Source organism: Phascolarctos cinereus, unplaced genomic scaffold, assembly GCF_003287225.1.
Source record: "Phascolarctos cinereus isolate Bilbo 61053 unplaced genomic scaffold, phaCin_HiC Scaffold_726;HRSCAF=1367, whole genome shotgun sequence".
Lineage (NCBI taxonomy): Eukaryota > Metazoa > Chordata > Mammalia > Diprotodontia > Phascolarctidae > Phascolarctos > Phascolarctos cinereus.
This window is the reverse complement of record NW_027556098.1, coordinates 328,328,516-328,355,315: the sequence shown is the minus strand read 5'-3', so window position 1 is coordinate 328,355,315 and position 26,800 is coordinate 328,328,516. Positions and strand designations below refer to the sequence as shown.

The following is a 26,800-nucleotide window of genomic DNA, read 5'->3' as shown; positions in this document are numbered from 1 at the left end:
TGCAAAAAGAACTCCCTCCTACTCTCCCACGCCCTTGTTCTCTTCACTGGGGTCTTGAATGGAAGCCTGGTTTGTACTTCTATAATTGGCTTTCTCACTGTTTGGTGCTTCTTGCTGAAGGCAAAGAATTGTGGTCCTGAGTCATCACTGAAGTTTCTTTCCTAGCCCAGATCTTATTCATTCCTGGATGCCTGGCTGAAACTTATTCAGGGAGAAGTGTAGTCGATATACAAGGCCCACACCAATGGAGTATGATAGAAGGACCTTCATTTGGTGGATTGGCATTTTCTCCAGGTAGAATAGTGAATATTGTGTTATGCTCTCCCTCTCCGTGAAAACAAGCTTCAGAATTTTCTTGACAAAAACAGGAAGAATTCTACTCCAAATGTTTCCACCTCATATTAGTAATCACAGAATCTCAGAACCTCCCATTTGGAAGGCATCTCCAAGTCCTATAGGTCTATAGGCTTAGAACAGTAAAGGAATTCTGAGATCATTGAATCCAACCCCCTCATTTTATAGATAAGGAAGCTGAGGTTAAGTGATTTCCCTAAAGTCACACATAGGCAGTAAGTAGCAGAGCTAGAATTCAAACTTAGGTTCCCTGATACAAAATCGTGTGCCTTTGTATAATACTGCCTCTCAAGGAATCAAACCTTATGTTTGAACAGAAATTACCTCTAATACATCCCGGAAAAATGCTTACCCAACTTCTGCTTGAAGACTTTCACTAATGGATACCCACTAAATCTTTGGGCAATGATGTTAATTAGGACAGTGATAACATTAATAATAAAAATAATAACAATGATAACAATAGCTAATTTTAAATAAAGCTTTAAGATTTACAGAGAAGTTTACATATATTGTTTCATCTTATCCTCACAACAACTCAGGGAGTTAAATGTTTTTGTTATTTCCATTTTACAGATAAAGAAACTGAAGTAGTAGCTGTATAACTTGCCATGTATCACATAGCTAGTAAGTATTTGAGGCTGAATTTGAACTCAGGTCTTCCTGACTGCAGATCTAACACTTTCCCTGCTGCACCACCCAGATCCTTCTACATAAATAGTTTGGTGTTTTTTTTTTTCCTTACCATGAACATGAATTTGCCTCCCTTCAATTTTCATTTTGGCAGAGCTCCTAATTCTGCCCTGTGGGGCCAACCAGAAAAAAAGAAGTCTATTTCAGGGTTATAGATTTACAGTTTCAGGGGACCTTCGAGTTACTTAGTTTAACCCCTGCATTTTACAACTGTATCCCCAAGGATTCAGTTGACTTGCCCAAGGTCACATAGGTCATAAATAGAAGAAATATGATTAAAATCATGATGCTTTGACTGCACAAACCTTTGCTTTCTATCAATCTAATTCCTCTTTTATATGATAGCCTTTCAAGTACTTGGTGTAGATTTCCCTCGATTTTCTTCCTCAAATTAAATGTTCCATTTTCTAGTCCTCTCAACATCACCATTACCATCACCATCACCACCCTCATCACTATCACCACCCCCATAATCATCATTGTCATCACAGTCATCATCTCAATAGTTAGCATTTGTGTAGTGCCTACTGTATGCCAGGCGTTGTAGTAAGTGCTTTAAAAATATAATTTCATTTGTTCCTCAACCACCTTGGGAGATAGATGCTCTTATTATCTCCATTATTTTCCCCACTCCCATTTTATATTTAAGGAAACAGAGGCAAACTGAGAGAGTGACTTGACAAAGGTCATGCAGCTAGTTACTGTTTGCAGCCAGAACTGAATCCTGGTCTTTCTGATTCCAAGGTCAGTGCTCTATTTTCTGTACAGTCTGGCTACATTCTGGTAAGCCTTCTCTAAACCTCTTCAGATTTGCCAATGTATAACAAAAGACACATCACAATTCTCAAAAGACCTAGAATCAAATCTTGACTCTGCTACTTACCATCTATATGACTTTGGACATGTTACTTCACTTTCATGGGCCTCATTTTCTTCACCTGGAAAATGGGTTTAATAATGTTTATACCGTCTACCTGACTTTGTACATTTCTGGGAAGAAACGCATTAGATGAGGAGAGATAAAGATGAGAAAAGGGGTGGGAATGATTGATCAATGAGAAAAGACTAAGGTAAGCAGATTGTTAAAGTTATCTTTCAGCTATCCAGGATCTTCAAGTCATACTCTTCCTTTGTAGCTCATGTGCCCCCTCTGGGAGTTGTTAGTCCCCATCAAAATGTGGTATTTGTTGAACTATGGAAGTGAGGCACGAAAATGGGTTGAACCAAAGGGGTCTCCTGGAATCCTTCACCTACAAGGTGGGGAGTAACTGCAGCAAGACGAACTGTGATAACTGTGACATGTGCCATTTCCTAGAAGCAGTATTCCTATGGAGGCAGAGTCAGAGAGAGAGACAGAGAGAGAGTCAGAGAGAGAGATAGAGAGAGACAGAGAGAGAGACAGAGAGAGAGATTGACTCTCTATCAAATGTTTCCTATGTTCCAGGCACTGGTATTATAAATAAAAGTTTGCTGGGTAGTCCTAGGGGTAGCTAAGTGGCACAATGGATAGAATGGCAGACCTGGAATCAGGAAGACTCATCTTTGTGAGTTCAAATCCAGCCTCAGAAATTTACCAACTGAGTAATCTCAGGTAAGTCACTTAGTCCTCTTTGCCTCCGTTCCTCATCTGTAAAATGAGCTGGAGAGGGAAATGGCAAACCACTCCTGTACCTTTGCCAAGAAAACCCCAAATAGGGGTCACAAAGCGTCAGATACAACTGAAAAGACCAAACAGCAACAGATAGTCCTTCCCACAAGGAACTTAAATTCTAATAGGGAAAGCCTTTGCATAAATGGGAGCTGGAGTAGCATGGTAGGGTTTAAGAAGTCCAGAGAGAGTTATGGAAACCTGAGATTGATCCAAATAAGGTTAAATCTGGAAATACACAGGAAAAATGCACAGGAAAAATCCATTTTTCCAGTGGGGAGGAAGTGGAAATGGTGCCTTGAATGATGTCTGAAGATATCACTTTGGTTCTCAGACAAGAAAATGAAGGACAAAATTAACATGGGTTGAACACAGACCATGAGTTTTCTTATTTATATTTACCATAGACTGTTTAAGAAATAGGATATAAAGTAACACATGAGCAGAAATACGGCAAATAATTCTGAGAAGAGACTCTTTGACGGCAACAAGTTACCAGTCTGGGAAAGAATAAATTCTCTTGTTCATTAAATGCTGAGGGGTGGCATGACATCAAAGAAATAGGGTTGAAGTCTAATTCAAAAATTTCTAGATTTAGTCTAGAGTCTGACACATTCTTTGTGTAACTCTGGACAAGTCATCTGAGTTTTAACCTCTCCATTGTCCACCTTCACTCCCATGACCAGAACTCTGTAAGGCTGTAAATGAAAGAATCCCTGCTCATCTGCACTGGTGGAGGGTGTTCCCTACACCAATGAAATCATGGATTTGCAACATATCTCTCCTCCCCAAAAGTATCTGTTAAGTCTCATCTTAAATCTCTTTGGCTGTTCTTCAAAGCCTCTAAAGAAAATAATTAACTGAAAACCATTGAAAGTGCTTAATTTCCCTCTACATATTTCCCTATCCTAGAATCAAATTCAAGTATCTTAAAGCCATAATTGGTCTGCTCCCCCCTCCTCCCACCAAGATCTATACATAGAAGCAATGACCAACTTTCACATCACTTGATAAATTATGACCCTCTAAAATCACAAGGTCCATACCCAGAAAGGAAGATCATCTTTAATCTATCTGTTCTGAATAACTTGAATGCCAAGGTCATTTTCTGTGCAGAGCACAGAAAGGCAAGGGGGCACAGTAGAAATACCACTGGGCTGAAAGCCAGAAACCCTGGATTCTGGTCCTGGCTCTGCCACTATACAACATGTTTTGGGGCAAATCAGTCAACTTCTGTGTACCTCAGTTTCCTCATCTTTAAAAAATGTATTAATACCTGTCCTACCTATCTCACAGAGTTTTTCTGAGGATCATATGGCTAAAACGTAGGATATCTCTTTTAAAAAAAAATCTATAAAAGTGAACAGATGTTAGGGGTTGATTCATAGCATATAGATTTCTTCATGAGAAAAAAGGTAAGGTGTCCCAATATTTACCCATTAATAGACTAGCTACTTTTCTTCAACATTTGTGATCCCTGAATTCCATTTGTAATTTTTGGGGCACATTTCTTGTTTCCCTTTTTCTCCAAATCTAAAAAAGTGTAGATAAAAAATGTCAATCTGTACTATTGGGCAATAGTTTGCATTAGCTCAGATTGAAAATTTGGTTGCCCTTTCTAAAAGCCATGAGTGAGCTGAACTCTGGGTGTGGGTGGATGGGTGGGGTTAGTGAGAAGGAAGGTACAAAGTTATCTACTTATTTCTTACCCTTAAGCAAGGCATACAAAATGAAATGCAACCAGAGCTTGAATAGGGCCCCATCAAGTGGGCCCATGTATTTGAATTTGCATTGCTCACAGTTATAATTATGTAAAAAGTGGTTATTGGTTCCAGCCCAGGAGAATCGTTGTTTGTATTAATCAGGACTTGGCTGTAATATGAAAGGTAAAACAATTCAAGAGTTAAATAGTAATTGATCAGACAAAAAACAAACAAACAAACAAACAACAAGATGATACATATAGTTAAGTACCAGCTGACTAGTAGATACAATAGTTTCCATAGAAATTCCTAGGCAGGGCAGATAACTAAGGGAAAAGGAGAATCCAGGGTAGGGGGTAGGGATTACACACACACACACACACACACACACACACACACACACACACACACACACACAATTTGTTTCAGGGGGTGATGAAAAACAACAAAGGGGAATAGATTATATAGGGGAGTAAGAGGAAGCATGGTTAAAAACATAGGTTGTAGACAGGCTAGCAATATGAACTTGATTCTCTAGGTAACAAGGAGCATTGGAAGGATTTTGAGCATAGCAGCGCCACGCTGAAAACAATGATGGCATTTTTCCTACCTAATTCTGAGCAGGCATCATCGTGAAGAACACAATTTTCTTCCAAATTAGGAAAGTCCCAATGTAGAACAAAAAATGTGCATTCTTTTCTCAGAGCCCAAGTGTGCTCTTTTTTCTGATTTCCTTAGAAAAGTACATAGCTTGTTTGCGTGTAAACTCGAATGTTTTTATCTCACCATTTGTAATATTAACAGCTATGCCTGGCTTCCTTACTGTCTACAAACCTGCCCACCATTCCTCATTTTACAAATCTTTCATTTGATCCTACCATTCCCTCAAGGTATTATTCTATATCTCACTTTTATTTTATTGTCATACTTGTGGGAAAAAAAAAGTTGTCTATACATCTCATCCCAGTACTTTGTGGAACTGGAGGATCTGTATATGTGAAATATTAACTATATTGTCAAATTTGTGGATGCATTGATCAGTCTTACTGACATGTCTTCTTCTTCTTTTCCCATTTAAAAATATATATGTTACGAGATGTAACTCTTTGGGACCAGGGAGAGAAATGGATACTGGGGAAGATTAATGTGCTATTCAAGCAAATTTTCTTTAAGAAAAAGCTATCCATATTCCTAAATTTCACTACTTCTCTTTGGGTATGTTTCTCAACTCCTTGCAGTCTGGTTTCCAATGTCATCATATGACAGCTTAGTCCAAAGTACTTAATGAACCCTTAATTTCTAAATCAATCTTTTCTCAGTCTGTACTCTTCTTGACTATAATCCTTGACACAGTTGATGACCTTCTCCTCCTGAATACTCCTAAACATGTAGTCAGTTAAGTGTTCCTATGGATAAAGTGATGGACCTTGAATCAGGAAGAGCTGAATTCTAATCTAGCCTCTGTTGTTTACTAATTGTGTGACCCTAGGCAAGTTACTTAGCCTTGGTTTGCTTCAATTTTCTCAATTGTAAAAATGGAGATAATAATAGTACTTAGCTTGCAGGTTTGTCATGAGGATAAAATGAGATAATATTTGTTAAAAATAAAAAGCCCTTAACACAATCCCTGGCAAGTAGTAGGCGTAATAAAAATGCTCATTTCTTTACCCCACTTTCTTTATTATTAATACTCTATCTTCCTTGGATTTGTACAGTGCTGCTGTGTCCTAGTTTGTCTCCTGCCTGAATGACTGTTCCTTCTCAGGCTGTTTTATCAAAATATAATGAATGATCCATGCCATTTTGAGGCAACCTGGTAGAGGGGAAAGAGGTGTGCCCCATATAGAGTGAAAGTCCCTGAGCTCGCTGTCACTTTAGCCGTATTACCTTGACTGAGTTGTAGGACCTTACTGGCCTCTAACTTGCTTACTTTTAAAATGAGCAGTCCAGACTAGGTAACTTCTAAGAATTCTTCTAGTTCTAAACATCTGATGCTACGATCCTTTGATTCCTGTGTGTGTGTGTGTGTGTGTGTGTGTGTGTGTGTGTGTGTGTGTGTGTGTGTGTTCACCAAGATTATGTCCTGGGTCCTTGTCTCCTATCTGTATACTCTCTTTCCAATGATGATATCTAATCTAGCAGTTCTCAATGCTTTGGGCCTCAGGATCTAACACTGTTTAAGGACACTCTTTTAAAAAGTTATTAACAATCTCCCCCTAAAAAGCTTTTATTTATGCAGGGCATATCTATCAACATTTACCATATTATAAAATGAAATGTCTTAGTAATATTATAAAAATTGTTTAATTGACCTTGCTGCCCCCCTGAGAGGCTCTCGGGGACCCACAAGGGCCATCAGACCATACTTTGACACCCACTGTGGATCAACTATCTTTTTTCTCAAGATGTCTTCCCATGTATATATCTAGTACTAATCTCTTTCCTTAGCTCCAGTCTTGCATCAGCTTACTGTTGATTAGATATTTCCAAGTGGATATCACATAGGAATCTCAAACTCAACATATAAAAACCAGAATATGTTATCTTCCTTCAAAAGCCCTTTTCCTCTTCCTAACTTTCCTACCTGCCAAGAGCACCATCATAATTCTTATGACCCATGTGGCCACTTCTAGTGGCCCACTTCTGAAATATTCTCAACTCCTTAACCCTCACGTTCAATTAGTAGAGCAGTCTTGTTGATTATACATCTACAACATCTTTTGTCTCTATTCGACTACACACGCACACAGAGTTACCTATATAGATCAGTTCCTTCTTGCTTTTAGCCTCAACTCTTATAGTAATCTCCTAAATTGTCTTCCTACTTCCTCCATAGGAATCAGTCCTCCACAGAGGTATCAAAATGGCATACTTAAAACAAAGATCTTCCTGTCTCACTGCCCTACTCAAATAACTCCAATGGCTCCCTAGGACCTTTAGGATAAAATCCAAACTCTTTTCTTTGTCCTTTTATGACCTTGAGAGTACGGTTTCAGGAAGTCGTCTACCTGAGACAAGCTGGAAGAAACCCCTACAATTGAAAGGGCACTGGTCTTAGTGAATGAGACCTGAATTTAAGTTGTGACTTTCATTATTAGGTGTGTGATCCTGGGCACATTATTCAACTGCCCTGTGTTCTCTGTTTCCTCATCTATAAAATGGGGAGATAATATTCTATCTAATAAGGTTATGCATAAGGCAAAAAATTGAAACAAAATCAAGGCAACCTCCAGAAGCAAAGAGTGTGTTTTTGAGTTGTCATCTCTAGCTTTCTTCTTTCTTATGTAGAAAATGAGGAGGTTGAACTAGATGTCCTTTAAACTCAGTTATGATGCTGTTATCTAAACCAGAGAAGTCCAATGCATGAACCAAGCAGTAAAATTCTGAAGTGCCTTGAAAACAGATCAAAATGTAATGGTGAAATGTTTAATAAAATAAAAATACAACGCAGCACAGATAATGTTAGTTTGTGGTTTTCTAAGTCAGTAAGCTGCAGGGGTCCCTTTCTTTTTGTGTTTGACCCCCTGTCAAGGACTATACATGATAGTTTTTTCTTCTGGAACCAAAGAGATTAAGTCTAATCTCTTTTGTCCATGATAGCTCTGCAAAAAAAAAATAACAATGATGACAGTCCTATATTTCTTCCTTCTCTCTCTTCCAAAGATTTCTTTCCAGGCCTGGTTCTTTCAGAAGTTTTTCTTTCTTCATTTCTGTTCCCCTTATCACCTCTGAACCTGCTTCAGTTTGCCAATTAAACCTTAAAATGGGATATTCAGTATGGAATACAGTACTCTACTTGCATCTTCCTTATTCTGGGCACTAAACTCCAATTAATCTGACCTAAGATTTCACTATAGATGAAGAAATGATTGTCTAATTTCCATATTAGCTGATCTAGACAGGAAAAGAAATCGGCCAACTATTTATTGAGCTCTTGTTCTAAACTTCTCTAAGTGCTCTGAGGGATAGTAGAAAAAAAGAGACAGGGGCAACTAAGTGGCACAGTGGCTAGAGCTCTGGCCTTGCAGTCAGAAGGACCTGAGTTCAATTCCGGCGTCAGACACTTGGCACTTACTAGCTGTATGACCCTGGGCAAGTCACTTAACCCTGATTGCCTAACAAAAAAATAAGAGGACATTTTATCTGCCCTTATACATGGGCAATATATGTTGAATGGCAGCCTTATAAATATGCATGTAAATTCAGAATATTTATAACCAATTGGCAGGTAAGTTGGTGAAAGACCGGAGCTCAGGAGAGAGACTAGAACTATATATATACAGCAGAAGACATCTTGAGAAAAATTAATTTCTCCTAACAAAAAGGACATTCAGCCTTCTCCTCAATTCACAAACATTATAATGTGCTCTTGGAGAAAAAAGAACACTGAATTTGGAGCCAGTCAGTCAGTAAGCATTTGTTAAGCACCTACTACATTCCAGGCACTGCTGGGGATTCCAAATAGACAAAAGATAGCACCTAACATTGGGAAGCTCAAAACTGATTAGGATCTTGGTTCAAAACCCATATTCTCTACTTATCTATATGACTTTAAAGATAAAAGATAAAATTTTATGGCTTTTGAGTTCATCCATAAAATAAGGAACCTGGAATATAAATTCCTTCGATTAAGGATTATGTCAGGGGTGGGGAACCTGCAGCCTAGAGGCCACATATGGACCTTTAGGTCCTCAGGTGCAGCCCTTTGACAGAATCCAAACTTCCCAGAACAAATGCCCTTAATAAAAGGATTTGTTCTGTAAAACTTGGACTCAATCAAAAGGCCACACCTGAGGACCTAGAAGGCCACATGTGGTTTGGGGGCTGCAGGTTCCCCACCCCTAGATTATATCATTTGCTGTATTTATATCCCCCAGTTCCTAGCATAATGCCTAGAACATAATAGGTGCCTATTGGTTGATGGATTCTTTGGACTAAATGATCTCTAAATGATTATTAATTCACTGGATCAAAGATTTAGAATTATGTTTAGATGACTTATCTTTACTTCTTAGTGAGGTCATAAAAACCTCCAACTCTTATACTCTTATATATAATTCTGCCTTATACATTGCGATGATAAAGAATGTAAAGCAAAAAGGTTAGCTCGTTATGGCCAGAGAAAAGACTTGAGCCTGATTGTCCTAACCTGCTAGACCAGGTTTTTCCCACCAGATTAAGTCACTTCCTTCCTACTGTTGTTGTTCATTTGCTTCAGTCATATATGATTCTTCATGACCCCATTTGGGGTTTTCTTGGCAAAGATACTGGAGTGGTTTGCCATTTCCTTCTCCCTCATTTTACAGATAAGGAAACTGAGGCAAGCAGGATTAAATGACTTGCCCAGGGTTATCCAGCTAGTAAGTGTCCGAGGCCAGATTTGAACTCAGGAAGATGAGTCTTCCTGACCCTAGGCCTGGCATTCCATCCACTCTGCCACCTAGCTGCCTAACATCCTTACAAATAAATCACTGCAACAGATAGGAATCTGGTTTGTTTATTGATAGAAAAGCTGATACAAATACATTCAGTGTGCTAGATCAATGTCCACTAACAAACACCTGATCGTGAGGAAAATTTTGAAGCTGAAAAATTTTAGGAAAGAAAACTCAAGAAAGTCTAACCTCAAAGGGTTATTATGTGTCTCAATGAGATAATGTACATAAAAGCCAACATTAATAATTATGTTATTAAATAACATAGTTCTGGGTCCATCTCACTTCAGAAAAGTGAATTTGGTAACTACTCATATTTGTTGAATGCTTTAAGCCCTATGAAATCTTTTCATCATTGCAGTCAGTTATGAAGCCCATTCTATAGATAAGGAAACAGAAACAGCAAGGCATTTCAGTGATTGGCCCAGGATCAGACAGCTAATAAGTGTCAGAGTTAGGTCTCTAACTCAGATCTTCTGCCACCATGACCAGTGCTTCTTCAACTATAGTAGGCTGCCTCTGAGAGAGCTTTCTTCTAATTTGTCTCAGATGACCCCTTCCTGTGGCTTATCTTTGTTTCCTCTGGATCACAGGGATGTGACTGCAGACCAGTACTAGGATGAGCTCTTTTCTCATACTGGCTGAGAATGATAGAAAAGAGAGAAATCTAAATTTAGCAATATTTGGTTCTGGGTCTTTGTACCACTAGAATTTTTTAACTTAGCTGTGTGTTAATCATCTTCTTTGTGAGGTTTCTTTCCCAGAAATATCATTATCCCACCAACCCAACCCACCTCTTAATTTTTTGTGGGGGGTGGGGGACGACTCATTGACGTAACATTATTTTCGCAGACTTTATTCTTCTGACTAGTTTCTGTCTTCTAAAATATAGCATGGGGAATGACACGTGCATTATTCCATTCTCTCTGCCCCCACACTCAAGTTCCCTGCCCCCGGCAACTATAGAGGAGTCATTAGAACTGTCAGCAAGGAGTCAAGACTATGGTAGGAAGAGAGAAAGAGAGCGAGCACATGCCAAGTCTCGATCTGGAACACAGACTGACTCAAAAGTTAGCTCCTCTTGAAGATGATTGATTTGTTTGCCCTTTTGGCCCCAGTTACAACCAATGTTATTTAAATTCACTTTCAGGCTAGCAGTTTTTTTTTCCCCCAGTGAAATAAAAATACAGACAAATAAATAAATATTATCTAAGTGCCTATTCTATATCCAAGAGAACAAATGGGTTGGGCACAGTTAAAAAATTTAAAAAAACAATTTGTTTTAATAATATTATGACTTTAGATCACACTGCTTCCCAAGTGACACAGATCTTTGGTAATCTCACTTATCAAATTTCATCTATGCCTTTTGCTTCTTACACCACAGTTATTTCTCAGTATCCCTTCCTCTACTGTAATGAAGGAAAACAGGCAACTGGAAAAAATTGATGCAGCAGTTACATCTGTGAGTATAAGCAACATTCTGTTCCTGAAGTCCCCTATTTCTCTATAGAAAGAAGGAAACGTTCATTTATTAAGCAGCTGCTATTTGCCAGGCACTAAGCTAAGGGCTTTACAAATATTGCCTCTTTTGATCCTCCCAATAACCCTGAAAACTATGTGCAAATATTATCCCCATTTTCAGTTAAGGAATCTAAGGCAGACTAAAGTCAAGTGGCTTGCCCAGGATCACACAGCAACTATCTGTGGTAGAATTTCAGCTGAAGTTTTCCTAAATCCAAATCTGGCCTTTATCCACTGCACCACCTAGTTACTTGCCTCCTACAGAGAAGAGCAAAGTATATTTTAGCACCTTTTCTTTACCACCAAGATTAGTCATGTCACTTATCTGTTTTTACCTGATTTTTAGTGTTGTTTTTATATTCATTATTGTCATAATCATATTTGTTCTTATTCTGCTTTCTCCACTTTGCATCAGTTTATGCAAGTCTTCCTGATGTTTCTTTGAGTTCATTTTTATCACTTATTGCAAAATAATAACATTCATCTCATTCATATACAACAATTTATTCAGAGCTTCTTATTCAGTGAGTACCTACTTTGTATCCAAATGTTTGCTACCATGAAGAGTGCAGTTATCATTCTATGTGTATATATGTGTGGGTACACCTACCCATATCCATGTTATATGTGTGTATATACACCTATCTCTCATTCTTTGACCTCCTGGAGTCCATTGACAAAAATATCACTGGATTGAAGAATATGATCACTTTACTTACTTTTCTCGCATAAAACTTCAGTAAACTAACTTTTGAGACACCATTTATTTTGTGACTTTGTCTATGTGCTTATGTCACAACACTTCATTTTTCTGTAAAGCAATCTTTACCTTTGAATAGCATCCATGGCTTCAAAATTGGGGGTGACCTCAGATATTTTCTAATCCCACCCACTAATTTGACCAATGAGAACGTTTGATTTCAAGATCAAGGCAAAGTGACTACCTCTTTCCTGGTTCCACCTCTGAATGACTTCATTTCTTTAGTGAAACCATGTCCTCTCTTTCTTTTTCTATCTCAAGACAGAAGATGCTTTATTATCCCTCCACAAAACACACAGGGTCCAAATAAATGCAGTTTCCATGAATGAATACGTTGCTAAGGTTGGCAGAAGCTGCTTTGTTTTATCAGCACTATCAGACTGTTGGAAGGTTTGATCGAAATGCACTCAACAGTAAGATGTATTTGGCTGCAACCTATGATTTCTGTTCACATCAAGTTACAGAAACTTTAAACTCAACTAAACCTTTGAGATCATCTAATAACATTCCTTTCTTTCAAAGATAAGGGTACTAAGGCTCAGAGGATATGAGGAAGTGACGCAAGTTCATGTAGCATGTTAGTGGCAGAGGAAGAATTAAAACACAAGTCCCAGATGCCCTGACCAGGACCCTTTCCCTTTCCACTACCACTGAAAGTGCTTCTCATGTTGAATCTGTCCAGTCCTTAGCCAGATGTGTGTATATATATAGGTAGACAGTTAAATACACACATGCACATATATAACATACACACACATGCATACATACACATACGTATACATACACATACATATACATACACACATATATACATACATATATAAGTGTGTGTGTGTATATCTGTGTGTGCATGTGTGTGTGTGTGTGTGTGTGTGTGTGTGTGTGTATGTAAGGGGTGGGGAGTCAGGAGAATATGAGAAAGGCCCCTTGGGTGGATTATTTGTACCAAACTTATAGGAAGACATGGAGGAGGATCACAAAGGACAGGTAGATGTGGCTGGATTGTAGTCATCATTATTGTAGGAACATCAACATTATGAGATCCACAGATAGATATATGACAGTAGTGGTACATTGAATTATCATAATAAACAATCAAATCAAATGTTTTTAATTGGAGAGGATGTTAAAAAGAACATCACAGTTCAAAATTCAGAAATTCATTATGACTTTATATTTCACTCATTGTCCATTCATCATATTTCCCACATGGAAGCCAGAGCTTATCTGTATATTAACCATGAGAGCAGAAAGAATTGAATATATGGTGTTGGCATGAAGAACATTAGCCAGTATCAGAGTGAAATACTATCTTTATGTATTATTTTGCTTTTGATAACTGAGGCACAAATTATAAACAGTTCTTTTTCTTTAGTATGTAAGCTCCTTATGAGCAGGGACCATATCTGTTTTTGACTTGGCATTTATAGCACCTAGGACAGGGCTTTAAACATAGGAAAAGATGAATGTACAATGCATTATATTCATTATGCAGCCTGGTTTAGCTTTTCACCATTTCTCTCAGCAGTATGATTGCAAGTACTTCCAAAAAATGAACTACAGGTTTTTTTTTTAAATGGTAGATACTTTTGTGGAAAGAACACTGAACTAGAAGTCAGAACACCTAAGTTCTAACGTTTTGAATCAGTGGAAAAGAAAATTATTTCTGGGTTCCAGAGGTCCTGAATTTGAATTCCAGCTCTGACCTTTAGTAAATCTTCTAAGTTTTCTTGGCCACAGTTTCCTGGTATGTAAAATTAACAGGTTATGCTTAATGACCTCTAATTCCTCTCATGGTAATCTATGATTCTATATCAGAGCACTTGCCCTGTTTCCTTAGGCAAGATGCTTCACCGTTTGGGGCTCAGTTTCTTCCTCTTTAAATTGAACAGATAAGACTAATTCATAACAGTAACTCAAGTTTATATAATGATCTATGCTCTGGAGCAGTGGGTAGAATCCCCGGCCTGGAATCAAGAAGACTCATCTTCCTGAGTTCAAATCTGGCCTCAGACACTTAGTAGCTGTGTGACCATGGGCAAGTTGCTTAACCCTGTTTGCCTCAGTTTCTATATCTGTAAAATGAGCTAGAGAAAGAAATAGCTAAGCAGCTCCAATATTTTTGCAAGAAAACCCTACATAGGGTCATAAAGAGTTGGACACAACAGATAATGAATGAACAATGGTTTGCAAAATACTTGGCACACTTAGTTGCTACTTGCAACAACCTAGTGCATTCAGTATTATTGTTATCCTCATTTTACAAAGGAAGAAACTGAGACTTGGAAAACTAAGTAACATCTCAAGGATCACGTAGCAAATAAGTGTCTCAGGAAGAACCTGTTCCTTCCTGATGACAAGTGCAAATCTCTCTATCCCCTATACCATATTTCCTCCCAAATATACTAACACACCATCATTCAAAAATTTTTATATAGTATCACATCCTGCCCCTTTATAGATTGGCCTTTACGCCACTTCCAAGGAAGGGTGAGTGGGTGTGGTTTCATTTTGCCGTTCTGTGACCTTTGTTTGGGTTTTTTCAGCAATCATTTGAAGTATATTTAAGTATGGGATGGGGAAGCTAAATGGGCCTGAATTAATGTTTCATTCTCTTCTCTTTCGAAAAACAGGTTGAGCCCTGTGGTTACATGAACCCAAGTATCATGAACTAGAAATTTCTCTAACCTTATAATGCTGTTGTCCCAGCAATCACAGAAAACAGGCTTTATGCAGCTTTTAAACAGGGGGAATTGTGTTTCTGGAATCTCACAACATTTTATGGTTACTTAATATGTCACTCATGGAAGCAGAGGGGCTTCTGCTCCTGAATCATCTTCCTCCATGCTCTGAGCTATTCTTTCATAATTAATATTTGTATTTCCCATATGCACACATTGCCAAAAGGAAATTTTCTCTAAAAGAAATTCAGAAGAGCATAGTCTTGCACTACAATTTACTTAGTTATCTATGCTTACTATTTTGCTAGCCCAAATGATGCAGGAGCATCATTTTAAAAGCTTGCTCCTTAAAATTGGTGATTTTTTCCTTGGGTAGCCACTTCCAGGTCAAAGAGAGTTCACTGCAATATATACTGGGCATTTACTGTCCTGTATCCCATCTGCCTTTGTTAAATCACTGAGATAAATAGGCATGTTTACTTGCACACTGCTAATTCTCATTTGGACAGAAATTCATGTCATCCCCTGGTCCGTACGATGGTCCAATTACAGTTGATAAAATTGGATTATCTGTAATTAGTGGATCTGTCTCCTAGGCCAGCAGTCTGGTTAGACATATTTACCTTTAAAAGTGATGACCTCAGACTTACCAAGCTAAATGTCACCTATGAGGAAAAGTGACTTTAAAAAAATCCTTTACACCCATGAAAGTACAAAAACAATTTCAATAAGGTATTGTAATGAAGCTTAATTAAAGTTTGCTGAGGACTTTGAGATCTGTGGAGGAGAAGAACAAAAGACAAGTAAAATATTATTTTCATTAAAGACCATATATGGCTGACACACTATGATGATTAAAACAGAAGTCCTCCAGCATTTTATTTTGTTTGAAATGAGCACTCCTTTGCAGAAAGAATAAAATAGCTTGTGCTAAGAGGCCCAGTAGTTGCACTGTAGGTAAAGAGCTTATGATGTTGTATAAGAGATGTGTATGGAAAATCTTCTCTCAATTTTGCTGCGAGACATAAATAACAGTAAAGAATTCTGACTGATTTCTGTCAAATGACTAGCATATGGATAGAGTCTGACTTTTGAGAGAGGACCCACAGGAGGAAGGGCTATGTCTTCCTAGTAGATGCCAGTGGCCCTTTGAACAATGATATCTGCCTTTGAAGAACTGGAGAAATACCCCCTGGCTAAATGGAAAGAGCCCAACACATCATTCCATGACATTCTCATTCTGGGAAAGATTGCGCTGTTACAGTGCATTGATGTGGGAGGCATCCAGGCATTACAGGGAGACATTGGAAGAGTTGGAAGCTCTCTAAGGCTTCATGTGACCCAGTCATTCCTTCTAGCATTTCTTTCTTGATCTTGGTTAAAGGAAAAGAAGGGTGATTTTTTTTATTGCTCTTCTTGGCTAATGCATGTTGTTCTATTCCTCCCAACACTGCTGCCCTCAAATGCTGGCCTTGGTTCCATTCCTCAAAGAAAGAGAATGTTCTCATTGCTGAGTGAGTGCAGAGAGGGAGAGAAGTCCTATAGATAAAGATGATTGGAGCTAATACCTGTCTCCTTCAATTCAGGGCTATTCAAACTGTTTTTTATTCTTCCTCTTGGCAACACCTTTACTCCAAATCCTTAAAGGTAATTCTCAATAAGGCATATGACAGGCACAGAGTGTGGGGAGAGAAAAAAGTAGATCAGAGTAGATCAGAAAAAGAATAGATCAGATTTCAACCTGGGAAGATCTTAGAAGTCATTTCATTTAGGCCTTGTCCCTTTATTTTGTACATGAGAAAACTGAGCTTCTGAAAAATGAAGTGACTATATCAAGGTCACTCTGCTTATAAATTGTAGTAAATTTTATAACTCAGACCTCTAGAGCCAGTGCTCCTTTCACAGGTAAATGCCAAGAATGTCTGAATGCCAGGCAGAGTATTTGACATTTATCAATGGGCAATAGGTAGCTGATGGATGGAGATAGATAGATAGATAGATAGATAGATAGATAGATAGATAGATAGATAGATAGATGGATAGAGATTATAGATAGGCAGATAGGCAGACAGATACACATGCATATGTATGTAGTGAGTAAAATTCGCACACACTTCACTCATTACTCATATATATTTGTATGTGTGTATATATACATGAGAGGGGAAGAATGTGTGTATATGCATACATATGTAATAGACATATATGTGTATGCATATATACACAGAGACATAAAATAGATGTATGCATATGAGTATATATAATATAATATATATGTATATATGTATACACACACATTTGCACAGAAAAGTGATGTGATTAGATATATTCAGTAGAAAGATTATTCTGGCAGCAGGATGAAGGATGGGTTGGTCATGGGTGAGAGTGGAGGTAGGAACCCCTGGTAGGAGAGAACTGCAATTTTTTTAGATGAGTGATAATTAAGACCTTTTCTAGGGTAGTTACAGTGGGAGTTATGAGGAAGCAATATATCTAAGCAAGGTTGTAAACATATAATTAGCAGGCCCCTGTAGCCATTTGGATTTAGTGGCGTAGGATTTAGACCTAGAAGAGACATCAAAGGCCATCTAGTTTCACCCCTTCTTTGGACAGATGAGAAACTGAGATTCAAGCAGGCCAGATGACTAGCTAAAGGTAATTCAAATTCTGTTAGAAGTGAAGGAAGAAGCTCTTTTCCCTTGACCCATCCTAGGTAATCCTTTAAAATGGTGAGGTACTCTCTTGATCCAGAGAACCCCACAAAATTGTGGAAGTCAAGAGGTTCAAATCTCTGAGTCCACTTCAAGAAAACCCGCAAAACAGCCCAAGCTATCAAACTCATGCTTATCCAAAAAGCTTTGTATCTGAAAGATGTCCATTGAAGAAACAATGTGTTGCTTTCAGGCGATGTAATAGTGGAGTTGGCAAGTGAGCCTAGGCTAAGCAGTGGGGTTGGACAGAGGGTTGTTGTCCCAAAAAAAAGTGCTGAATTATTGCTGCATATGCTTAAACATGCAGAGAGTAATGCAGAACTGAAAGGTTTGGATGTGGATTGTCTTGTCATTGAGCATACCCAGGTTAACGAGGCTCCCAAAATGGGACTGCATACTTATAGGGCTTATGGTCAAATCAACCCATATATGAGTTCTCCTTGCCATATTGAGATGATAATTAATGAAAAGGAACAAATTGTTCCTAAAACAGAAGAGGAGATTGCTCAAAAGAAAAAATATATCCCAGAAGAAGCTGAAGAAACAAAATCTTATGGCATGGGAGTAAATATGACATTAGAATGCAAATAAAAGTGAAATGGAAACAAAAAAAAAAAGTGAAGGAAGGAGAAGAGCCAATAGCACACCAAAGTTTTGAATGTCGAAAACCAGATGAATTATAGTGCCCTTAGAAAACTACTAAAGCCAGAGCTACTAAAGTCAGAATGAGAACCATTTGCAGAGGAAAATATAAGTCTTGGCCTTGTTGGACATGGTGATTTATTGTGAGATGCTAGTATGACATTCTTGTGGCTACTTCTTCTTAGCTAGTAACCTCCAAAGTAGGGGACAGGAAGGGTACCCTGGGCAGGGAGGCTGTGAGATATCCACAAGGAGGCCTGTCTTTACCCTATGGGATATGTGATCAATCTCTCAAAGAGTGGAAAGATGAGTTGCATCCTACCTTCCCCATGATAACCAATAAGCTGGGCTTGTCTCCAGTAGAACTGAATCTATCCTTTACTCATTACTACCCAGCACTCCCCACTTCACCACTCCCACTGCTGTTCCACATATGAACATTCTCTCTTTTAAGCCAGAAATTGGCTCCTAGAAGAAGTTATGATCCAAGCCCAACTATGGCAGCTGTACAGGTGTGATTCGGAAAATTCCATTCCCCTTCCCCCCAACACACACACATTCCAAGCCCTATCATACCTTTCAGGAAATGAACCATAGTTGTAGTGGTAGTGATAAAAAAAAAAAAAGTTGGGCAACTGTTCCTCTAAAGAGTTAGAGAAGTAGGTCTGGAGCTCAAAAGAGAAGATAGTGGTAAAAATATAGATTTGGGAGTTATCTACATAGGAGTTATCCTTGAAACTGTGGGTAGAAGTGAATAAAATGAGTGTAGAGAAAAGAAAGTTCTGCTTCTGAAATCTCCACTTTTCTTCTCATTTAGTTTTGTATTAAGTCATGAGCTTAACTTTAAAAGTGAGTCAAAATGTTTTGTTCAGCTTTAAGTTGGTGAAACTGTGGTTGAGAAGAAAAGGAAAGAGAAAATTTTCTTTAAACATTTTTCCACCAAAAAAAAAATGCTACCATTACTGAAAATGCCATGTGTTTCTCCATATTCAGTTTTGTGGTAAATCTTTTAAAGTGATTCTATCCTGTCTGGAAATCAGTTGCTTTAAATTGGATCGATTTCATATAGTCTCTTGTGAGAGACTGTTGAAATTCTGCATTTGGAAATAAGAGGAGTGGATGGCAGAATTTGGTGGTTCTCTCACTTGAAAATGCCATCCTCTGAGCAGAATGTATTTGTTGTGGTGAGAGATGGGAAAGGAAATCTTCAGAATGATTCAGAGTAAGGAAAAGTTATGTTTAAAAAACAGCCAACTCGTCAATTTCAGCTGTTTTGAAAATTGCTCTATTCTGAACCAGAAGGAATTAATCAGCATTTACTACTTGAAGAATTCTGTTTTTATTACAAATCCTCTCCCTGATTGTGTGATCACTGTTTTAAGAAAACAAAACTCCCCAATTATAACTCTACAGAGGATGGAAAGATAATACTTTTATCCCTCTCACTCTTTTCTGTATATCAGTGATCTCTCAAGCTAAGGTGCAAACTACTTTTACTCAACTCATTATGTGCTGCTTTATGTTGGCAATTGGCTTTCTGGACAAATATCTCTCTGAGAATCAGAAATGTCTCTTCAGGTATGTTCCTAGTAGCATTCTCTGCTGTTGGCTAAACTGTTTCAGTCTGTGTGCATTATTTCTGGGGAGAAGGAGCTCTGGGGAGAATAAGGTCAGTGGATCCACATGCAGATCTCTTAAACACTGTCTTCCATGTGGTTCCAGGCTAGAAAAAGCAGGAAACGAAATGGCCAATTTCATCACGCCTCTCTATTGCAGGGCTTCATCAAACAAGGCTTTGCGTGCACAAACGCATACACACACACACTCACTCACTCACTCACTCACTCACTCACTCACTCACACCACGGTATAGTCTTGTAACCCAGCTGTGTGGAGCATTGATTGCTTCTGCCTGGAGCAGGGATGCTGTCAAGTTGCTCTGTGAGTTGAGTCATCTATTGACAAAGAGCTACCAGCCAGCAGATAATGCTGTGCTGAGCGGCTGCTCCCTGCTCCCACGATGCACTGCCTGTAGCAGCTGTCAAAGGTACTGAAGGGTCCACAGCAAAGGACTTTGCAGCTGCCTGGAGAAGGGGGGTCTGGGGACAGGGGGAAAAGGAGGCTGATTTTTCTCGAAAGCTCTCCAAGGAGACTAGTGGGCATCAGTGCCACATGAACGCCTACCTTACTAAACAGCAGAGCTGCTGCGGGGGGTCAGAGGGGATGGATGCTGGTAGGTCTGTGCCTACACTGATGAGGGAAGCTCACTGTGCCTGTGGCTGGCAGAGGAACCCACAGGGGCTCGGCTATGGGGCTCAGACCATGCCATCTTCAGGACCCGGCGGCCAACCCCCAAACAGGACCAAGCTTGTCACCCTATGGGACAGTGTGCGGAAAAGCCCACAGAAAATGGGGGCTAAGAGCAAAGGGCCACGTGGGGAGCGCTGCTCCTGCCCCCAAGGCTGGTTTAGCCCCCCAGCACAGGTGAGCCTCTTCCTTGTGACTTTTAAATGTGCCTTGGGATACATGCTTTTGGAAAGTTGTGTCCTGCTAGCATTGCTTGCAAACTTTCCTTTGCTAAGTCTTTTTTTTTTCTGCTTATTGTAGAAAGGATGCATTCTTGGGAAATGGGAGCGTGGGGAGCAGTAGAATGTCAGTGTTCCATGTCTCTTCTAGATATCCTCTCTGGGTAGTCTTTGAGTATTTTTGGATGCTATGGGGCAAGGTATATTTATTTTGGAGGGGCATCATTTTTCACCCATCACAACTTCTCTGACACTTTAAAATTTCTCTTTATGTTGGTCTTTTATTTAATAGCACAGTGACTTTACAAATATTACCTTGTCATTCGGAAGAGCCTAGCTTCATTCCTTTTTTGATCACAGAGAGAATATAAGTTTTAATCAAGCACTTCCTCTTCTCCCCCACCCCAGCACATAATCATTTTAAAGACAAAAAAAAAGTTGATTTAATTTCTTATTTCATTCTCAGTTATAATGTTATACATCTTTCGATTTGGAAGAGGAAGATTTGCTTATGTTAAATGACAGATCATACTAATTAAAGGCACAATTGAAAACAGTCTTATAACACTTACTATTTCACTGAGAATAAAACCTGGGAACATTTCTATTATTCACAGAGCAGTGAAATAACTATTAATTATAAAAGCTTTAATACTACCTCTTTACATTAATCCACTTCTGGAACAGGTGTTGCAGAAACTCCTAATTTGGATCTTTTATGCTTGCCCCCAAACTACTAGTATTTCACGGGAAGCTAGCTCACTCATTTTAACAAGAGTGACTCTTCACCCTAAAACCACCTTACTCTGAAAGGGGAAAATCAACCTCCTAACCAGGATAGGAAATAAGAATGAACTGTATCAATAAGTATGTCATAAATACACATAACCCACACGTACATATATGTGTATATATATATACATATATATATGTGTGTGTGTATATATACACATATACACACATGTATATACATACATGTGTGTGTAAGTGTGAGTGTATACACATAAATGCAAAATTATATTTTATTGGATTTGCCCTTTAAAATGACCTGGAAATATAATGATAGAATTGTGGGAAAAAAGAATCATTTCTCAATTTTAATGTGATTTTAGCATAATAGAGAAGGAGGTATTGATCTTATGTAAAATTTTATGGCCTAGAAGCTGGCATGCATTTTAATTCTAATAATGGCTTCTGAAAAGTACTTCTCAGAGTGTGTCATTGATCACTAGATCTTTGGAATGCACTTAGGTGGTACTGGTTCTTGATTTCCTCCCTTAATATAAGGCTTTCAGAGTAGATTGCAGTTTTTCAGCGTTTTTACCTTGGACTAAGATATGCTATTATACATACCTTCAGTATTTGATTTCAATTTGAAATCAAAATGAGTAACTTACTAGTTACTAGTAACTTGCTAGTTACTAATTATGTATCAAAGTTAATTGCAATTCCCTTTGAATGATTAGTTTCTATACTATTAAAAACATTTCCTATTATTGAGGAATATATGGATATTTGCCTTTGTATTTAAAACCACTTTTACCTCAATGTGTCTATTTCTTTTCTATTTATAGATATAAATATACAGACAGTAATAGATTGAGATGGTAGATAGATTCATGATTTAGAAATAAACTGGTTGTAAGATTTACATCAGGTGATGAAACCGAGTTAGTTTCATATACTACTACTTGACACAGTAAAGGAAGTATACTTGTCTTAATGCTGCATTCCTTTTTATACTGGATCTAATATAGTTTTTATGTCATGTAGTGATTAAATGCATTTTTTCTTCAACTAAAACTTGTATTGTGTTCATGGCACAAATATATTTCTGCTAAAAAAAAATCTCGGTACACTTTGTCATAAACTGAGGACATCTTTTCCCTTCAGTGGTTTAACAAAGTGACCTTATCACTTCAGCTTAATTTATAGCTACTTAATGCCTTTAAATATCAAAATTGGTTGTCCATTCTTAGAGTCTTCAATGATACAGTGATAGCATGAATGAGCAATACATTGAGGCTATTCTCTTTTCCAGAGCATTTAGGGTAGGGGGAGAGATTTAAGGGGGAGTGGGGAAGGGGATATATACATTGCTCTTATTTATTTTCAAAAGTATTTTTTCTCCTCTCATCCACATATTTACCTGTTTCCAAATAGTGATTCTCAAACATTTTTACATCCTGACCTTATATTTGGGGGAAAGAAGTTAAGATTGCAGAATGATACTAAACCCATTAGAGGCCACCACCCTTGTTTTCCAAAAAGTACCCACAAAAGTGTTTAGAAAGAGATTATTGTGTGCTAGAAAGAGTACTCATTTGGGGTTTCAAGAGAATTGCATTCTAGTCTTGGGACTCTGGACAAGTCATATAACTTTTCTGCAATTAATTTCTCTCTACTGCAAGATAAGGAGGAGGAATTAGATTTCTTAGGTCCCTTCCAGAGCTAAGACACTATGATTCTCTCTGTGTATACATCTAAAATGAATCAAAACACTTTGTTTTGAAAATCTGGGGGCACTCTTTAGCATGGGTATTTTAACAGTGTTTTTGCCATGTCTGGTGAAGTATATGGACCCATTCCCAGAATAATTTTTTTTAATTCATAATTAAAGGAAATGCTAACTTTCATTTAGAGGTTAATGAGAATAAAAATGAATATTCCCATTCAATTTCATCTACCTACACCCTGAAATCTATCCATGGACTCTCAAGGACTTAAGAACCCTTGCCTTAGGGACTTTCTTAGAGCATTTCAAAGACAAGAATGGGTTTGGTGTTGCCTAATGGCATGACATCCACAGTGTAGACAAAAAAGAAGTATTAATAATTTATGGATGTTCAGTTGCTTACAAACAATTTCTTGAATCAGGTGTTTGGAGGGATGGATATAGTCATGAAGCTTATTAACTTCCTAACAGATTATATGAGATCTTGTGAGAAATATATGGCTATTACTTGCAGCTAGGAGAGGTGGTCATGGTAATGACTTGGGGTCCTTTTATGCCTCTCTACTAAACTCCCAACATCTTAGGTTCTTGGTGTAAGTAGCACTCTCTTCACAGTATTATTGTAATTCAATATCTTTGTGTTGCAAGAGAACCTCAAAGATGATCAAGTTTTAAGAATACCTGAACAACCTGAACTCCCTGACCATGGTCATCCTAACTTGGCCTGAAGCCCTTTAGCAACAGAAAACTCCCTTTGGAAGCTGTCCATTGTACTCTTGTGCTAATTATAAGAAACATTTCCCAAGTAATTAACTGAAATTTGTCCTTTTCTCACTCCTCTCCCCTCCCCACCATTGTTTCTAGTTCTTCCCTCCATAGCCTTTATTAAATTTCCTCTTTGCTGATCGGCAGAAACAGCAACATTCTCTCCAGAAAGAAGGTTCTGTTCGGTTTGAGCAGATAGAATTTAAATAGTTATATTTATGACCATAATAACAGGCAAGCATATGGAAAATCATTAGGTTCAAAAGACCAGTTGTGGAATAAACATCTGCTCTGAAGAAGATCCCTCCTTCTTGTGGTAAAGTGTACTTTCTTGGCTCAGTAGCCACTGGCAAGTTGGCACCCTAGCCAAAGCGGCTAAAGGTAGGTTGACAGCAGGGTGTATTGGAAAGGACTTTGCTCAGAGCCTAAGGGACAGACATGATTCTTGCACTTTCTATCTTGTTACAACAATGTGACATTGGGTAAGTTATTCTACCTTCCCGAGTCTCCGTTTCTTTATCTGTAAGATGAGAGGATTGGAACAGATGACCCTTAGGGCTCCTTTTATCAGTAATATTTTGTGGCTCTGAAATGAACCTTATCAATCTATATGTATATGTATTTTAAATCTAAAGAATTTACTAGCCAAAAAATTAATCATTGTTAATGATGTCTTGCATGAAGTTTCTAGTTTGTATATTGAATCTTTTCCATGTGTTACTTAATATTGCATCAAGTTGGGCCAGGCAACTGTCCAGCAGTTTCCTGCAGAACATTCATTATGCTGATGTGACATTTTGTCCTTCAGAGTTCTTGAGATTATCAACAGAGCAGAGGCAGAATATGGTGGAGAGTTCCTAGAATCAGAAGATCTGAGTTCTAATCCTGATTCTCCTCTGACCTGAGGAAAACCTCTTCATTTCTATGAGCTATAATTTCCTTAATTAGAAAATAAAGTATTTAAAATATATGATCTTTAGTTCAAAGGAGGCAATGAGGTACAGTAGAAGGAGTACTAGATTTGGAATCAGGAGGTCTGAGTTCAGAGCTTAGCTCTGTTGCTACCTGTATAAACTTACTAAGTCACACCCTGTTAGAGCCTCATTTTTATCATCTGTCAAATGAGACAACAGGATCATGGGTGGGGAACCTGCAGCCTCGAGGCCCTCTGGGTCCTCAGGTGTGGCCTTTTGGCTGAAATTTATCTTTGACAAATTTGTTCTGTGAAGTTTGGATTCAGTCAAAGGGCCATGCTTGAGGACCTTAGAGGTCCATGTGTGGCCTCAAGGCCACAGGTTCCCCATCCCTGGAGTAGATGATGTCTGAGTCCAGTCTAGCTGGAAATCTATGGTCTATGAGTCCATCTAGGTCTTACATACTCTAAATCAATGATGCATTGAAACTTCTTTCTTAAATGTGCTTAAAAAATAAGAACTGCATCTGAAACACTCAGCTGAGATTCCTGAAGTCCAGTAAGGGACTCTTTTCCTCTCTGCAACAGTTCAGCCAAACAACTTAAAGAGTCTTACAGCTTAAATAGTAGTAATTCACATGTGTTCATTCATACAACCTCACATATATGCACATGCACTTACACACACACATACAAGATGTCCCAAAAGACTTGATGCACTAAAGCACTATCAACTTAAAACTGCTCTAGGACTTTTGGGACACACTATATAACTTGAAAATCTGCAGGTATTTTACAGATATCTCATTTGAGCCTCACAGCAGCCCTTTGAAGGAGAGGGCTTACTAAAGGTATACTTATTCCCATTTTTACAAATAAGAAAGCTCAAGCTTAGAGATGTTAACTGACTTCACTATGGTCATAGAACTCGTGTATAGGAGGCTGTATTTGAACCTAGGCCAATATGACTCCATCCATGGTCAGTACTCTGCCTTTTGATGCCCTCAGTATATAAAGATCTTAGTACTGCAGGAGAGTTAATTTTGAGGTTCCATTTGCTCTAGGCAAGAAAGTTCCCTTTCTGCTTTTAAGCACTGCCTCCACAAAAAAAAGAAAATGAAAATTCCTATTCAAGATGGCTTTTGTACATTAAAATGTAAGTGGCTTATGAGGAGGAATGGCTTTATTCTTTTTACCTATATCTCACAGTACGTGACACATACTCAATACTTAATAAATAATTGACGGACTGTTTGATTACAGGGACAAAGGCACAGATCTATGACTGGGATGGGACAGAAGGGCTAATCACTCATTCACTCTCCAGTCTTTGAAACTTAGGTTTTGTCCATGAGTCTTCCCTTTATCTCACCATTCACAAGATTTTGAGTCCAAAGACCTTGATTTGAATCTTAGCCCTGCTTCTTACAACCTGTGTGACCTTGGACAAGTCATTTAACTTCCCACAGCCCCAATTTCCTTATCTGTAAAATAAGAGGATTAGATTAGAACAGAAGTGGGGAACCTGCGGCCTTAAGGCCACTTGTGGTCCTCTAGGTCCTCAAATGTAGCCCTTTGATTGAATTAAAACTTCACAGAACAAATCTCTTTAATAAAAGGACTTGTTCTACAAAACTTGGACTTAGTTGGAAGGCCACACCCACGGACCTGGAAGGCCACATGTGGCCTCAAGGCCACAGGTTCGCTGCCCCTGGACTAGAAGTTCTCTAAGGTCCCTACACTGTCTGAATAAAGTCATCTTGTCTTCCTCAGGGCTAATAGATATGTTGTGGGAGTTAACAGATTCTCATGGAGAATTCCCTAACTCCTTGTTCTATCAAGAAATATCCTGGGAAACTGAGGCCTCCTATGAGTTTGAAAAAATGGATAATTCTCTGAAAGAATCACAGATTTATTTCCTTCCCTTTTCCTTTTCACATGGACTCAAGGAATCCCATTTCAGTCAAGGAGACCTGATAGTCCTTTCCTCA

The 26,800-nt window shown here is 38.4% G+C and overlaps 1 protein-coding gene across 8 annotated transcripts in view; it reads left to right on the top strand.

Moving 5' to 3' along the window:
* The window catches only part of DLG2 (discs large MAGUK scaffold protein 2), a 1,818,644-nt gene that overhangs the window by 734,782 nt on the left and 1,057,062 nt on the right, over positions 1-26,800 (top strand). For 2 of the 8 annotated variants that reach the window (XM_078156954.1, XM_078156953.1), the window contains exon 1: positions 20,155-20,635. The exons of 4 other annotated variants lie outside the window; for them this stretch is intronic. In XM_078156954.1, coding sequence (XP_078013080.1) covers positions 20,324-20,635 — 312 coding nt within the window. In that variant the 5' untranslated portion in view covers positions 20,155-20,323. Of the gene's footprint in view, positions 1-20,142; positions 20,636-26,800 lie in introns of those variants that run through there. 2 more of the 8 variants (XM_078156956.1, XM_020993655.2) reach the window with 2 other exon arrangements.